General features: G+C 38.7%; 1 protein-coding gene across 5 annotated transcripts in view; it reads right to left on the bottom strand.

The window, feature by feature from the left end:
• Positions 1-5672: 5672 nt before the first annotated feature.
• Positions 5673-16240, bottom strand: part of LOC106091469 (RNA-binding protein Musashi homolog Rbp6) — a 1151181-nt gene continuing 1140613 nt past the window's right edge. For all 5 annotated transcript variants that reach the window (XM_059360540.1, XM_059360539.1, XM_059360542.1 and 2 more), the window contains one exon: positions 5673-6279. In XM_059360540.1, coding sequence (XP_059216523.1) covers positions 6238-6279 — 42 coding nt within the window. In that variant the 3' untranslated portion in view covers positions 5673-6237. The remainder of the gene's footprint in view (positions 6280-16240) is intronic.

The raw sequence follows: 16240 nt of genomic DNA, 5'->3' as shown, positions 1-16240 counted from the left end.
GACAGATGGGCGGACGGACGGATAGACGGACGGACATGACTAGGTTGACTTAAAATGGCATGACGATCAAGAATATATATACTTTATGGGGTCTCAGACGTATATTTCGAGTTGTTACAAATAGAATGACGAAATAAGTATACCCCCATCCTATGGTGGAGGGTATAAAAATGTTCCTCTACAATGATAAAATTTTTTTTCTTAACATATAGGAGATACAATACCAGACCTGAACCAACTTAGGGGAGTGGTATTGAAAACACTTAAGGATTTTGTATGTATCACGGACATCCTAATTTAAAATTTTCTTTTCAGAGGTTACTTTATAGTGTTTGGAGCGCACAACAAGTCGATTACTGGCTTAGGCGTATGTCCATAGTGGCATGGGGCGGATTAATATCTGCACCCTCTTTTCAACTTAACCTAACATACAGGAAGTGCTTTAAATATTGTTTTGAAGTTCTGCAAACAGTGTTTGCTGATTTCAGCAAACTCATTTCTATGGGTGTAGAAGCATGCTCGAATAACCGGACAGCTAATGTGTAACAGCATTCTTATCGAATCAATCCTTAAGTATAAGTGGGGAAAAAACTTAAAAAATCCCACCTTCCCTCAAATGAGCCCATTTCAAAACCCCGAAAAGCGAATTATGAGCTTTCGTGATGAAAGCACTCCTTGTTCCGATGATATAAAGGGGCAGTTGCAAACTATTGCCCGCAGTGGCAAACTATTGCCGCGAAATCCGTGCTTGGGTACCGGAAGCCTTCTCCAAGAAACCCATGGTACGACCAAGTGTGTCGAGATGCTACTGAAGCCAAGGATGCGGCATATAGAGCAACCCTGCAATAAGTAGCAACGCGCCAGATGAAGAAGAGGTATTTGGGGGAAAGGAGAGAGGAGAAATGCCTATTCCGCAGAAAGAAAAAGGAAAGACGTGAGTGTGAGCGAATTGAGATGTTCAGGAGTCAGAATGAAGTCCGGAAATTCTACCAAAGAATTAAACATCAAAGCGATGGCTTTGGTGCAGGCACATCCTCCTGCAGAGACAAAGAAGGAAATCTGGTAACTGACACAGTTAGCATGCTGAGGATATGGAAAGAACATTTTACCCAACTGCTAGTATCTGATGTTGGGGGCGAAGAGGATACCGCAGAAACAATCCCCGATGTTGGTATAGAATGTTTACTTCCTCGAACACACAAGGCAGCAGGAGCAGAAGGTTTACCCGCTGAACTATTTAAGACCGAAGGCGACACGCTGGTAAGGCGTATGCATCAGCTTATCTGCGCAATCTGGCATACCCGATAATTGGAACCTCAGCATACTATGTCCCGTGCACAAGAAAGGAGACAAGACGGATTGTGCCAACTACAGAGGAATAAGTCTCCTCACCATCGCATACAAGATACTCTCATGAAAGATTAAAACCTAAAGTCTATGAGATAATTGGGCCCTATCAATGGAACTTTGGACCTCGTAAATCCACCCTGGACCAGAAAAGACCCAAGAAGGAAAAATCAACACCATACCATCTCTTTGTTGATTACAAAGCCGCCTTCGATACTCCTTTACGTTCAAAGGTATTTCAAGCCATGTCTGAGTTTGGTATCCCTGCAAAATTAATAAGACTCTGCAGGATGACACTTGCTGATACGCGTTCCTCAGTAAGAATAGGAAAGAATCTCTCCGAACCATTCAATACCAAAAGAGGTTTCACACTAGGAGACAGCCTATGGTGCGATCTCTTTAATATTTTGCTGGAGAGGATTATACGAGATGCAGATGTGAATAGATATGGCACACTAATCACAAGGGAACACATGCTACTCGCCTATGCCGACGACATCGGCATCATCATAGGTCGGTTACCGGAATTGGTAACTGCAGCCTTTGAAAGAATCGAAAGAAAGTCAGTGAAAATGAGTCTGGCAGTAAATGGAGATAAGACGAAATGGATGGTTTCAACTCCAACTCAAAAAGCCTTGCACAACCGAGGAAATAAAAAAAAATGAGAAAGTTGGGAACCGCAACTTTGAGATAGTCTGTAACTTTATCCATCTCGGCACCGCGGTAACCAAAACGAATAACACCAGTTTTGAGATAAAGCGAAGATTAATACTGGCAAACAGATGCTACTTTGGACTAAGTAAGCACCACCTCTCGGCAGACGAAGATTACACTATACAAGACACTGATACTATCCGTGCTGTTACATGATTCTGAAGCATGGATACTTGTGAAAGCAGATGAGGCAGTGCTTGGGGGAAAGATTCTTGGTAATGGATATGAACCAGTTAGCGTTAATGAAGAATATAAGCGACGTATGAATCAGGAGCAGTATGAGCTGTATGACAACGATAGCATAGTCCAAATACAACGACTGCATTGGCTAGTTCATGTTGTCAGAATGGATAACGAAGCTCCAGCAAAAAAGTCTTTTGAAGGCAAACCGGCAAGACCAAAAGCTTGATGGAAAGATCAAATGGTGGGAGACACCTTGAAACTTGGTGTCAGAGAGGATATAGAAATAACATTTTACCCAATTGCTAGTGTCCGACGTTGGCGGCGAAGAGGATACCGCAGAACCAATCCCTGATGGTGTTATACAATGTTTACCTCCTAGTCAGAATGAGGTCCAAGTAGCAGTGAGCCGACTAAAGAACATCAAGGCAGCAGGAGCCGACGGGTTACCCGCTGAACTATTTAAGACCGGAGGCGAATGAGCGCAGAAGATCGAGGCGCTTGGAATGCGTTCGGCTAGTGCAAAAAATATTCTGTCATAGCCAATTAAAGTAAAGTAAGGGATTTCGTGAAACATTGTAAGGGAAATAGATCAATGTTATCGGAAATTTGAGTATCATAGAGAAGTTGTTGGGGGATTTTGTTGGATGATACTACTATCGTAGGAAAGAATAATCTTATTCGCATTTCTGGGTTAGTTAGGGGGATAGGGCAGAACAAAATTTACACTTCAGGCATTTGGATGTTCTTTTTTGTAAATGTTTGCCAACATTTTTCCATTCTTGTACAAAAACTGTCATTGATTTTTAGGCAATCAGTTGAATTAAAACTAAAAACAAATCGAGATGTAATTGATTTTCTCTCAACACATTTTAAAAGAGTTTCCCTGTGGTAGACTTAACTTTTCTATATTGAATTTTTTATTTATTAATTAATTTTTCAATTTAAACAAAATGTTATTTATTGCCACAACGTGTTTATTTCTATGGAATTCTCTAAATCAAAGGATGAAATAAAATAAGAAATGTATTGAAATGGAAACGATTCAATGAAATAATGGAATAAAACACATTTCAAAAGTGTTCAGATAACGAGTACAATAATTAAATTTTAGTTTAGTTTTTTTTTTTTATTTGATATTTTTCATCGTCGTCTTCTTTTTTGTGTTGTTTATATCATTAAACCTGTGTTTTTGACTCTTCATTGTATTAACAACTTCAGTGTTGGTTTTTTTTTGTTGCGGGGATTTTGGGGATTTTCTTCTTTTGAGTACAAATTTGGTTAGGACTTAAAAAATTAATATTAATTTTAGTTATCAATCAATTTGTTTTTTGACTCGATATCTTTGGAGAGGGGGTCTTGTCTGCCTGCTTCTTGGTTTTATAATATATAGAATATATATATGTATATATATATTTTTTTTAATTTTTTATTTTTATAATAATTTTGCTATATGAATTCTCCATAGAGATATCATCGATTTGGGACCTTTTGGTAAATTAGCTTTCCTAGAAATTGAAGGAAATTTCGACTTTCCTTGTCAGTTATTATTCATTTACAAACGCTCCATCTAGTTGGTTCTCATCTTCCATCTACAACATGTATTCATCACCTTTCAACGTTGGATGTAGAAAATTCTGTTTTTTGTTGGTTGGTTGGTTTATCAAATAGCATTTATTTAATTAATTTATATATTAAATAAAAACAAAAACTGTTGTTGCTGCTGTTGATGCTGTCATTCTTAATGTTGAGGGCGCCAACGGTGTTTTGTAAAATGTTCAAATTGTATACATGCGTTGTTGTTGTTGTTGTTGTCCGTAAATGATGTTCGCCTCCATTTGGTGGTTGATGTTGATGTTGTTGTTGTTAATTTCATTGGTTGCAGGATAGTTGTCATCCTTTCTTAAAAAAAAACAAGTAAAAGCGTGCTAAGTTCGGCCGGGCCGAATCTTATATACCCTCCACCATGGATCGCATTTGTCGAGTTCTTTTCCCGGCATCTCTTCTTAGGCAAAAAAGGATATAAGAAAAGAGTTGCTCTGCTATTAAAACGATATCAAGATATGGTCCGGTTCGGACCACAATTAAATTATATGTTGGAGGCCTGTGTAAAATTTCAGCCAATTCGTATAAGAATTGCGCCCATTGGGGCTCACGAAGTAAAATAGAGAGAACGATTTATATGGGATCTGTATCGGGCTATAGACCGATTCAGACCATAATAAACACGTTTGTTGATGGTCATGAGAGGATCCATCGTACAAAATTTCAGGCATATCGGATAATAATTGCGACCTCTAGGGGTCAAGAAGTCAAGATCCCAGATCGGTTTATATGGCAGCTATATCAGGTTATGAACCGATTTGAACCTTATTTGACACAGTTGTTGAAAGTAAAAATAAAATACGTCATGCAAAATTTCAGCCAAATCGGATAGGAATTGCGCCCTCTAGAAGCTCAAGAAATCAAATCCCCAGATCTGTTTATATGACAGCTATATCAGGTTATGGACCGATTTGAACCATACTTGGCGCAGTTGTTGGATATCATAACGAAATACTTCGTGCAAAAATTCATTCAAATCGGATAAGAATTGTGCCCTCTAGAGGGTCAAGAATCAAGACCCAAGATCGGTTTATATGGTAGCTATATCAGGTTATCGACCGATTTGAACCATACTTGGCACAGTTGTTGGGTATCATAACAAAACACGTCGTGCGAAATTTCGTTCCCATCGTATAAGAATTGCGCACTCTAGAGGCTCAAGAAGTCAAGACCCAACATCGGTTTATATGGCAGCTATATCAGGTTATGGACCGATTTGAACCATACTTGGCACAGTTGTTGGATATCATAACAAAACACGTTGTGCAAAATTTCATTCTGATCGGATAAGAATTGCGCACGCTAGAGTCTCAAGAAGTCAAGACCCAAGATCGGTTTATATGGCAGCTATATCAGGTTATGGACCGATTTGAACCATACTTGGCACAGTTGTTGGATATCATAGCAAAACACGTCATGCAAAATTTCATTTCAATCGGATAAGAATTGCGCACTCTAGAGGCTCAAGAAGTCAAGACCCAAGATCGGTTTATATGGCAGCTATATCAAAACATGGACCGATATGGCCCATTTACAATACCAACCGACCTACACTAATAAGAAGTATTTGTGCAAAATTTCAAGCGGCTAGCTTTACTCCTTCGGAAGTTAGCGTGCTTTCGACAGACAGACGGACGGACGGACGGACGGACGGACGGACGGACGGACGGACGGACAGACGGACGGACATGGCTAGATCAACATAAAATGTCACGACGATCAAGAATATATATACTTTATGGGGTCTCAGACGAATATTTCGAGTAGTTACAAACAGAATGACGAAATTAGTATACCCCCCATCTTATGGTGGAGGGTATAAAAAACAATATTCAATGGAACGCCTTGCTGGAGGACTTGTTTTTTGTGTGTTTCTGCCACTGTTGTTGTAGTTATAGTTGTTGTTGTTTTTAATTTTTGCATTTTCATTCCATGGTTGAGTTGAGGACGAGGAGGAGGTGGATTTTTGGGGTCATCTGTGGTTTTTTGGTTTTTGTATATAATGCAAATATTTTTTTTGTTATTTTTTTTGTAGTTTTCATATATATTTAGTATATAGATTTTTGTATATATATATAATTATGTATATATTTTTTCCTTCATATATATATATATATATATATATATAGTAAGAGTTGATGTAAATATGTATTTGGTGTAATTGGTTTGGTTTTTCATCTGTTTTTTTTTTTTGAAAAATTTTTTTTTGCAACATTTTGTAACTGATGTTCTTATTTGCCTTGTGTATTGTTGTTGTTGTTGCTGCTGCTGCTGTCGATGTTGTTGTTGTTGTTGTTGCTGCTGCTGCTTCGGCTTTGTCGCTGTTGCTGCTTAACAGAATTAAATGTTTTATTTATTTTTTTTTTTATTTGTTGCGGTCGATGCCTCCACTTAATGGTAACCATTTGTAAATGCCGCAGGAATTAGTGGTCCCTGAAAAATATGCACATTGTAATACACATCAGTTATTCAGAGATAAATTAAAAGGGTACATGAGAGTGTGTGTGCGAGAGGGAGAGTGGGAAAGAAGGACAAAAAAAAAACAAAATTATTTATGAAAATTCACAAAACCACAATAAAAAAAACCCAAGTATGCATAAAAACCAATAGAAACACGGTGTAAATGGTTGGCTATAAATATTTTAGGCATGATAAAAAAAGAGGATGTGATTTAAAACAAGCAAAAGCGTGCAAAGTTCGGCCGGGCCGAATCTTATATACCCTCCATCATGGATCGCATTTGTGGAGTTCTTTTCCCGGCATCTCTTCTTAGGCAAAACAAGTAAAAAGGCGTTAAGTTCGGCCGGGCCGAACTTTGGATACCCACCACCTCGGGAATATACGTAAACCACCTTTTATCAAAATCCGGTGAAAATTGTATACCTGAATTTCGGCGACATCGGATAATAAATGCACCTTTAATGGGCCCAAAACCTTAAAAAGAGAGATCGGTCTATATGACAGCTATATCCAAATCTTAACCGATCTGTGCCATATTGCAGAATTATGTCGAGGGGCTTAACTTAATTCACTGTTCCAAATAGGACAATAAATGAGCATTTTATGGGCCCAAAACCTGAAATCGAGAGATCGGTCTATATGGCAGCTATATCCAAAATTGGTCCGATCTGCACCAAATTGATGAGGGATATCAAAGGGCCTAACACAATTTACTGTCCCAAATTTCAGCAAAATCGGATAATAAACGTGGCTTTCATGGGCCTAAGACCCCAAATCTGAGGATCGGTCTATATGGCAGCTATATCCAAATTTGGACCGATCTGGACCAAATTGACGAAGGGTGTCGAGGGGCCTAACACAACTCACTGTACCAAATTTCAGCAAAATCGGATAATAAATGTGGCTTTTATGGGCCTCAGACCATAAATCGGAGGATCGGTCTATATGGCAGCTATATCCAAATTTAGACCGATCTGGGCCAAATTGACGAAGGATGTCGAAGGGCTCATCACAACTCTCTGTCCCAAATTTCAGCTAAATCGGATAACAAATGTGACTTATATGGGCCTAAGACCCTAAATCAGAGAATCGGTCTATATGGCAGCTATACCCAAATTTGGACCGATCTGGACCAAATTGACGAAGGGTGTCGAGGGGCCTAACACAACTCACTGTCCCAAATTTCAGCAAAATCGGATAATAAATGTGGCTTTTATGGGCCTAAGACACTAAATCGGAGGATCGGTCTATATGGCAGCTATATCCAAATCTGAACCGATCTAAGCCAAATTGATGAAGGATATTAAGGGGCCTAAGGCAACTCACTGTCCCGAATTTCATCAAAATCGGATAATAAATGTGGCTTTTATGGGCCTAAGACCCTAAATCGGAGGATCGGTTTATATGGCAGCTATATCCAAATCTGAACCGATCTGAACAAAATTGACGAAGGATGTCGAGGGGCCTAACACAACTCACTGTCCTGAATTTCATCAAAATCGGATAATAAATGTGGCTTTTATGGGCCTAAGACCCTAAATCGGAGGATCGGTCTATATGACAGCTATATTCAAATCTGAACCGATCAGAGCCAAATTGATGAGGGATGTCGAGGGGCCTAACATAACTCACTGTCCAAAATTTCAGCAAAATCGGATAATAAATGTGGCTTTTCTGGGCCTAAGACCCTAAATCGGCGGATCGGTCTATATGGGGGCTATTTGAAGATATAGTCCGATATTGCCCATCTTCGAACTTAACCTGCTTATGGACGAAAAAAGAGCCTGTGCAAAATTTCAGCTCAATATCTCTATTTTTAAAGACTGTAGCGTGATTTCAACAGACAGACGGACAGACGGACAGACGGACGGACATGTCTAGATCGTCTTAGATTTTTACGCTGATCAAGAATATATATACTTTATAGGGTCGGAAATGGATATTTCGATGTGTTGCAAACGGAATGACAAAATGAATATACCCCCATCCTTCGGTGGTGGGTATAAAAAGGATAAAAGAAACAAGTAAAAGCGTGCTAAGTTCGGCCGGGCCGAATCTTATATACCCTCCACCATGGATCGCATTTGTCGAGTTCTTTTCATGGCATCTCTTCTTAGGCAAAAAAGGATATAAGAAAAGAGTTGCTCTGCTATTAAAACGATATCAAGATATGGTCCGGTTCGGACCACAATTAAATTATATGTTGGAGACCTGTGTAAAATTTCAGCCAATTCGTATAAGAATTGCGCCCATTGGGGCTCACGAAGTAAAATAGAGAGAACGATTTATATGGGATCTGTATCGGGCTATAGACCGATTCAGACCATAATAAACATGTTTTATGATGGTCATGAGAGGATCCGTCGTACAAAATTTCAAGCAAATCGGATAATAATTGCGACCTCTAGGGGTCAAGAAGTCAAGATCCCAGATCGGTTTATATGGCAGCTATATCAGATTTGAACCTTATTTGACACAGTTGTTGAAAGTTAAAATAAAATACGTCATGCAAAATTTCAGCCAAATCGGATAGGAATTGCGCCCTCTAGAAGCTCAAGAAGTCAAATCCCTAGATCTATTTATATGACAGCTATATCAGGTTATGAACCGATTTCAAAAATACTTGGCACAGTTGTTAGATATCATAACGAAATACTTCGTGCAAAAATTCATTCAAATCGGATAAGAATTGTGCCCTCTAGAGGCTCAAGAAGTCAAGACCCAAGATCGGTTTATATGGCAGCTATATCAGGTTATGGACCGATTTAAACCATACTTGGTACAGTTGTTGGGTATCATAACAAAACACGTCGTGCGAAATTCCATTCCAATCGGATAAGAATTGCGCACGGTAGAGGCTCAAGAAGTCAAGACCCAAGATCGGTTTATATGGCAGCTATATCAGGTTATGGGCCAAATTGAACCATACTTGGCACAGTTGTTGGATATAATAACAAAACACATCGTGCAAAATTTCATTCCAATCGGATAAGAATTGCGCACTCTAGAGGCTCAAGAAGTCAAGACCCAAGATCGGTTTATATGGCAGCTATATCAGGTTATAGATCGATTTGAACCATACTTGGCACAGTTGTTGGATATCATAACAAAACACGTCGTGCAAAATTTCATTCTGATCGGATAAGAATTGCGCACGCTAGAGGCTCAAGAAGTCAAGACCCAAGATCGGTTTATATGGCAGCTATATCAGGTTATGGACCGATTTGAACTATACTTGGCACAGTTGTTGGATATCATAACAAAACACGTCGTGCAAAATTTCATTCCAATCGGATAAGAATTGCGCACTCTAGAGGCTCAAGAAGTCAAGACCCAAGATCGGTTTATATGGCAGCTATATCAAAACATGGACCGATATGGCCCATTTACAATACCAACCGACCTACACTAATAAGAAGTATTTGTGCAAAATTTCAAGCGGCTAGCTTTACTCCTTCGGAAGTTAGTGTGCTTTCGACAGACAGACGGACGGACGGACGGACGGACGGACGGACGGACAGACGGACGGACATGGCTAGATCGACATAAAATGTCACGACGATCAAGAATATATATACTTTATGGGGTCTCAGACGAATATTTCGAGTAGTTACAAACAGAATGACGAAATTAGTATACCCCCCATCTTATGGTGGAGGGTATAAAAATTTGCTCTGCTATTAGAGCGATATCATGATATGGTCCGGTCTGGACCACAATTGAATTATATGTTGGAGACTTGTGTAAAATGTCAGCTAATTCGAATAAGAATTGCGCCCTTTGGGGGCTCAAGAAGTAAAATAGAGAGATCGATTTATATGGGAGTTGTATCAGGCTAAAGACCGATTCAGACCATAATAAACACATATGTTGATGGCCATGAGAGGATCTGTCATACAAAATTTCGGGCAAATCGGATATGAATTGCGCCCTCTAGAGGCTCAAGAATTCAAGACCTAATATCGGTTTATATGGCAGCTATATCAGGTTATGAACCGATTTGCACCATACTTGGCACAGTTGCTGGATATCATAACAAAACACGTCGTGCAAAATTTCATTCCAATCGCCTTAAGTCTCATAGCTGCCTCACACATAATCTGTATGCCTATGGGTGGATTAATGTGCTAATACTCAATAAGGGGAGAGACCCAACAACAACCTGTATACATATAAACACTTTCAAACAACTAGTCCAAGTTGATTTTGTCGACGAGAACAGTTTTTATTATACCCTATACCACCACGGTGGTACAGGGTATTATAACTTAGTGCATTTGTTTGTAACGCCCAGAAGGAAAAGAGATTGACCCATTAATAAGTATACCGATAGCCTTAGACTGTTCGAAATTGCAAACATTTAGCTATGACAGCAGAACTACTGCTATAAAAGCAGCAAAATTAACTACTAACAGTCAGCAGACAGTGTTTGCTCTTATCAGCAGGCTTCTTTTATGAGTATATGTAATATTTTCAGCAAACTTTCAAGATTAGGGCAGTAGTGACGGTCTGACATCAGACTCAATGTGCCAAGGATACCACTTAAGAGATATCACAGCAAGCAAATAAAGATTTCCCAGATAGTGGAAGAGTATGAAAAGCAACCAAAAGTTCTCCTGGAGATTTTCCAGTTTTTTGTTAAAAAATTTGATTGTCTTAGTTAAAAAGCCTTGTTGTAACAAATATTAACAGACACCCATACTACAGCTATAATTTTGTACATACATTGATAAAATTTTACAACTGTATTTACATATGAGTTGCAAAACTAGCACATTAACGCCATTAAATAATTAAAAAATCCCCACATATTTATAATCATTGTTGTGCGAAATTTTGATTGGTTTAATGATAACGATAATATGATTTGCTTAACACACACTTAGCACATGGCATGGCTAATGTATGCAGTAAAATGGGTTGACAAAGATTTCGGGAATAAAAAAAAAAAGTAAAACCAGTAAGGAAAGGAAAAAGTCGGCACCGCCCGACTTATTCCAGAGTCGGGAATAAAGAAAAAAAAAAAAAAAAAAAAAAAAAAAATATATATATATATATATATATATATATATATATATATATATATCTGAACCGATTTCTATTAAATTGACCAGTAATATTGAGAGTCATAAGAAAATCCATCGTGTCAAATTTCCAGAGAATCGGTTGACAAATGACCATTTTATTGCTGTATTACTGCAAATCGGACGAACATATATATGGGAGCTATATCCAAATCTGAACCGATTTTTATGGAATTCACCAGTATCATTGAGAGTCATTAGAAAATCCTTTCTGTCCAATTTCGAGAGAATCGGTTAACAAATGACCATTTTATTGATTTATACTGCAAATCGGACGAACATATATATGGGAGCTATATTCAAATCTGAACCGATTTTTATGGAATTCACCAGTGATATCGAGAGTCATAAGAAAATTCTTCATGCCAAATTTCAAGAAAATCGGTTAGTAAATGACCATTTTAATGCATTTTTACTGCAAATCGGACGAACATATATATGAAAGCCATATCCAAATCTGAACCGATTTTTCCCATTTTCAATAGGCTTCGTCTCTCGGCCGAAAAACATGCCTATACCAAATTTTAAGACGATCGGATTAAAATTGCTACCTGTAGTTTGTACACAAATTAACATGGACAGACGGACATAGCTAAATCGAATCCGAAATTGGGTCCAAGTACCTAGGAAGTCGCCCTAACCCCAAAATGTCTAAAAACAGACAAATTGATTTTCCATATCAATATGGGGCTTAAATGAAAGGTATTTGGGAGTAGATTACGAATCTGACATACAAAATCTGATCGAAGTGTAGGGGGTCATCCAACCTCCTAAAAACTCCCCAAATGGGCATATGACCCATCACGACTATATGGGTCTCGGTTTGTTTGTTTGTTCCGTAGAATCAAAAAAGGAAACATAGGTTATTACAACAAAAACGCCACTCTAATCTAAAAGAGGACTGATGGGCACAATATGGGTATCCAATGAAAGGTATTGGAGACTGCAAAATGATAATCATATTAAATTTTGGATCCAAGTACCCAGCGGGCCGCCCCGCTCCTCTAAACAGATACATTCGACGTTTCTATCAATATGGGAATCAAAGGAAAAGTATTCGGCACAAGATTAGGCCCAAGTAATGGGAGGTCGCCTCACCCCCAAATACCCCCAAATTGGCATATCATAAAAGCCTTAAATCGAGACATCGGTCTATATGGCAGCTATATCCAAATCTGGACCGATTGAAGAAGGATATCGAAGGGTCTTACACCACTCACTGTCCCAAATTTCAGCAAAATCGGATAATAAATGTGGCTTTTTTGGGCCTAAGTCCCTACATCGGACGATTGGTCCATATGGCAGCTATATCCAAATCTGAACCGATCTGTGCCATATTGCAGAAATATATCAAGGGACTTAACCTAACTCACTGTCCCAAATGTGAAAGGCGAAATGGACAATAAATATGCCTTTTATGGGCCCAAAACCTTAAATTGAGAAATCGGTCTATATGGCAGCTATACTCAATCTGGACCGATCGGGGCCAAATTGAAGAAAGAAGTCGAAGAGCTTAACTACACTCACAGTCTCAAATTTCAGCGACATTGAACAATAAATGCGCCTTTTATGGCCCCAAAACATACAACCGAGAGATCGGTCTATATGGCAGCTATATCCAAATATGGACCGATCTGTGCCATATTGCAGAAGTATGACAAGGGGCTTAACTAAACTCACTGTCCCAAATTTCGGCGACAGCTGACAATAAATGTGCCTTTTATGGGACTAAGTCCCTAAATCGGACGATAGGTCTATGTGGCAGCTATATTCAAATCTGAACCGATCTGGGCGAAATTAACAAAGGATGTCGAAGGGCCTAACACAACTAACTGTCCCAAATTTCAGCAAAATCAGATAATAAATGTGACTTTTGTGGACCTAAGACCCTAAGTCGGAGGATCGGTCAATATGGCAGCTATATCCAAATCTGGACCGATCTGGGTCTGGATCAAATTTCAGCAAAATCGTATAATAAATGTGGCTTTTATGGGCCCAAGACCCTAAATCGGCCGATCGGTCCATATGGGGGCTATATGAAAATATAGTCCGATATAGCCCATCTTCGAACTTAACCTGCTTATGGACAAAAAAAGAATCTGTGCAAAGTTACAGCTCAATATCTCAATTTTTGAAGACTGTAGCGTGATTTCAACAGACAGACGGGCAGACGGACGGACATGTCTAGATCGTCTTAGATTTTTACGCTGATCAAGAATATACATACTTTATAGGGTCGGAAATGGATATTTCGATGTGTTGCAAACGGAATGACAAAATGAATATACCCCCATCCTTCGGTGGTTTTCTTAGATTAGTAAGAAAACAGTCCATGCTTAATTTTGTGCAGTTCGGTTGAAAATTGTAGTTACTACAGGTAATCTTGCATTAAAGTGTAAATCGGGCCATAGATATATATGACAGCTATATCGAAATCTGAACCGAGCCAAAAAAGTGACATGTGCAACATTTCATGATAGTTGGACGACAAATACGACCTGCACCTTGATTGCAAGAATACAAGGACTCACAGACGGACGGACGAACATGGTTAAATCGAATCAGAAAATGATTCTGAGTCGATTGGTATACTTATCAATGGGTCTTGCTCTTCTCCTTCTTAACGTTGCAAACAAATGCACAAACTTATAATACCCTGTACCACAGTGGTGGTGTAGGGTATTAAAATTAAATTTGACATAAAAAAACACCCTGTTTAGAGTTGTTATCCCAAAAGTGTCCTTGTATTGTTGCATATTTTATTGGCAATATATTTGCAAATCCTTGTTATTATTAAGCTTATATTTGTATGCACTTTAGTTGCTTTGTGGGACAAATGCAGCATTGTTATATTGCATTGAAGTATTTAATTGAATTATAAAGTGATTTTATGGCTTTACAATATATACCCACACACTGTGTATATGGTATATTATAAATCGCTTTTATCAAAAATTATATTAATTTGCATACATTGTGAGTGTCAGAGAATGTTCAGTTTTGCTCTTTTTGCTCTGTGATTTGTGCAAAAGCTATTAAATATTCTATGGTTTCTATTTGTTTTTTTTTCTGTATTCGTACCAATACACATGCATACTCCTGGGGCAAATACATGTACACGTCGTATTTGTGTAATATGATAAGGGATTTGCATAAAACAAATTTATAAATTAGAAAAACAAAACGGTAATAAAAACCATGCATGGGATATTTCATGAGAATGGGAGAAATTATAAAAATTTATATTATTTTATAAATTGCCTATGGACACACATGAAGTATTTTCAAACTTGTCGCATAAATTAGAAAAATTGTATTTACAATAATATATATTGGTAGTACAAATTTTACAAACTTATGCTTATGTGTTATGGAAAAAAGATGGTATGAAAAAGAAAAAAACAAACAAAAATCCCATGCATTGCCAGCTTGTTTTCCCTGTTTGGGGAATATTATTAATTGCCGCCAGCCGACTGAGCCCAACGTCCCCAATCTATTAGGTTAAAAATGCATAAGTATACATGTACATGTACTCATATACATGTACTCCAATAGGATTTGAGGTGGTTTGTGGCTGCCTAAATACCTTGGTGGTTTGGGGGCCGTATGATTTACATTATCAATTCCCCGGTAACACTCATACGACACCATGTGCGATGCGTTTTGAATGTTCTAGAGATAAAACTTTCGCGGATTATGATTTGCACTGACATTCAGCCGGTGCTGATAGACTGGGAAAAGTAGTGCGATTACGGTATTGGCTTTTTTTATACCCACCACCGAAGGATGGGGGTATACTAATTTCGTCATTCTGTTTGCAACACCTCGAAATATGCGTCTAAGACCCCATAAAGTATATATATTCTTGATCAGCGTAAAAATCTAAGACGATCTAGAAATGTCCGTCCGTCTGTCTGTTGAAATCACGCTACAGTATTTAAAAATAGAGATATTGAGCTACAAGCCACATTTATTATCCGATTTTGCTGAAATTTGGGACAGTGAATTGTGTTAGGCACTTTCACGTTCTCACTAAGTTTGGCTCAGATCGGTTCAGATTTGGATATAGCTGCCATATAGACCGATCCACCGATTTAAGGTCTTAGGCCCATAAAAGCCACATTCATTATCCGATTTTGCTGAAATTTTGGACAGTGAGTTGCCTTAGGCCAGTCGACATCTCATGTTAGTTTGGCTCAGATCGGTCCAGATTTGGATATAGCTGCCACATAGACAGATCTCTCTATTAAAGGTCTTGCGCCCATAAAAGGAGCATTTATTATCCGATTTTGCCAAAATTTGAGACAGTGAGTTGTGTTAGGCCCTTCGACATCTTTCTTCAACTTGGCCCAGATCGGTTCAGATTTGGATATAGCTGCCATATAGACCGATCTCTCGATGTAAGGTTTTGGGCCCATAAAAGGCACATTTATTGTCCGATGTCGCCGAAATGCGGGACAGTGAGTTAGGTTTAGCCCCTCGGTATACTTCTGCGATATGGCACAGATCGGTCCAGATTTGGATATAGCTGCCATATAGACCGATCTCTCGATTTAAGGCCTTGCGCCCATAATAGGTGCATTTATTGTCCGATTTTGCTGAAATTTGGGACAGTGAGTTGTGTTAGGCCCTTCGACATCCCTCGTCAATTTGGCCAAGATCGGTCCAGATTTGGATATAGCTGCCATATAGACCGAACTCTCGATATAAGGTCTTGCGCCCATAAAAGGCGCATTAATTGTCCGATTTAGCTGAAATTTGGGACAGTGAGTTGTGTTAGGCCCTTCGACATCCCTCGTCAATTTGACCTAGATTGGTTCAGATTTGGATATAGCTGTCATATAGACCGA

The sequence above is a fragment of the Stomoxys calcitrans genome, chromosome 1, assembly GCF_963082655.1.
Source record: "Stomoxys calcitrans chromosome 1, idStoCalc2.1, whole genome shotgun sequence".
NCBI lineage: Eukaryota > Metazoa > Arthropoda > Insecta > Diptera > Muscidae > Stomoxys > Stomoxys calcitrans.
This window is presented reverse-complemented; position numbering and strand designations above follow the sequence as displayed.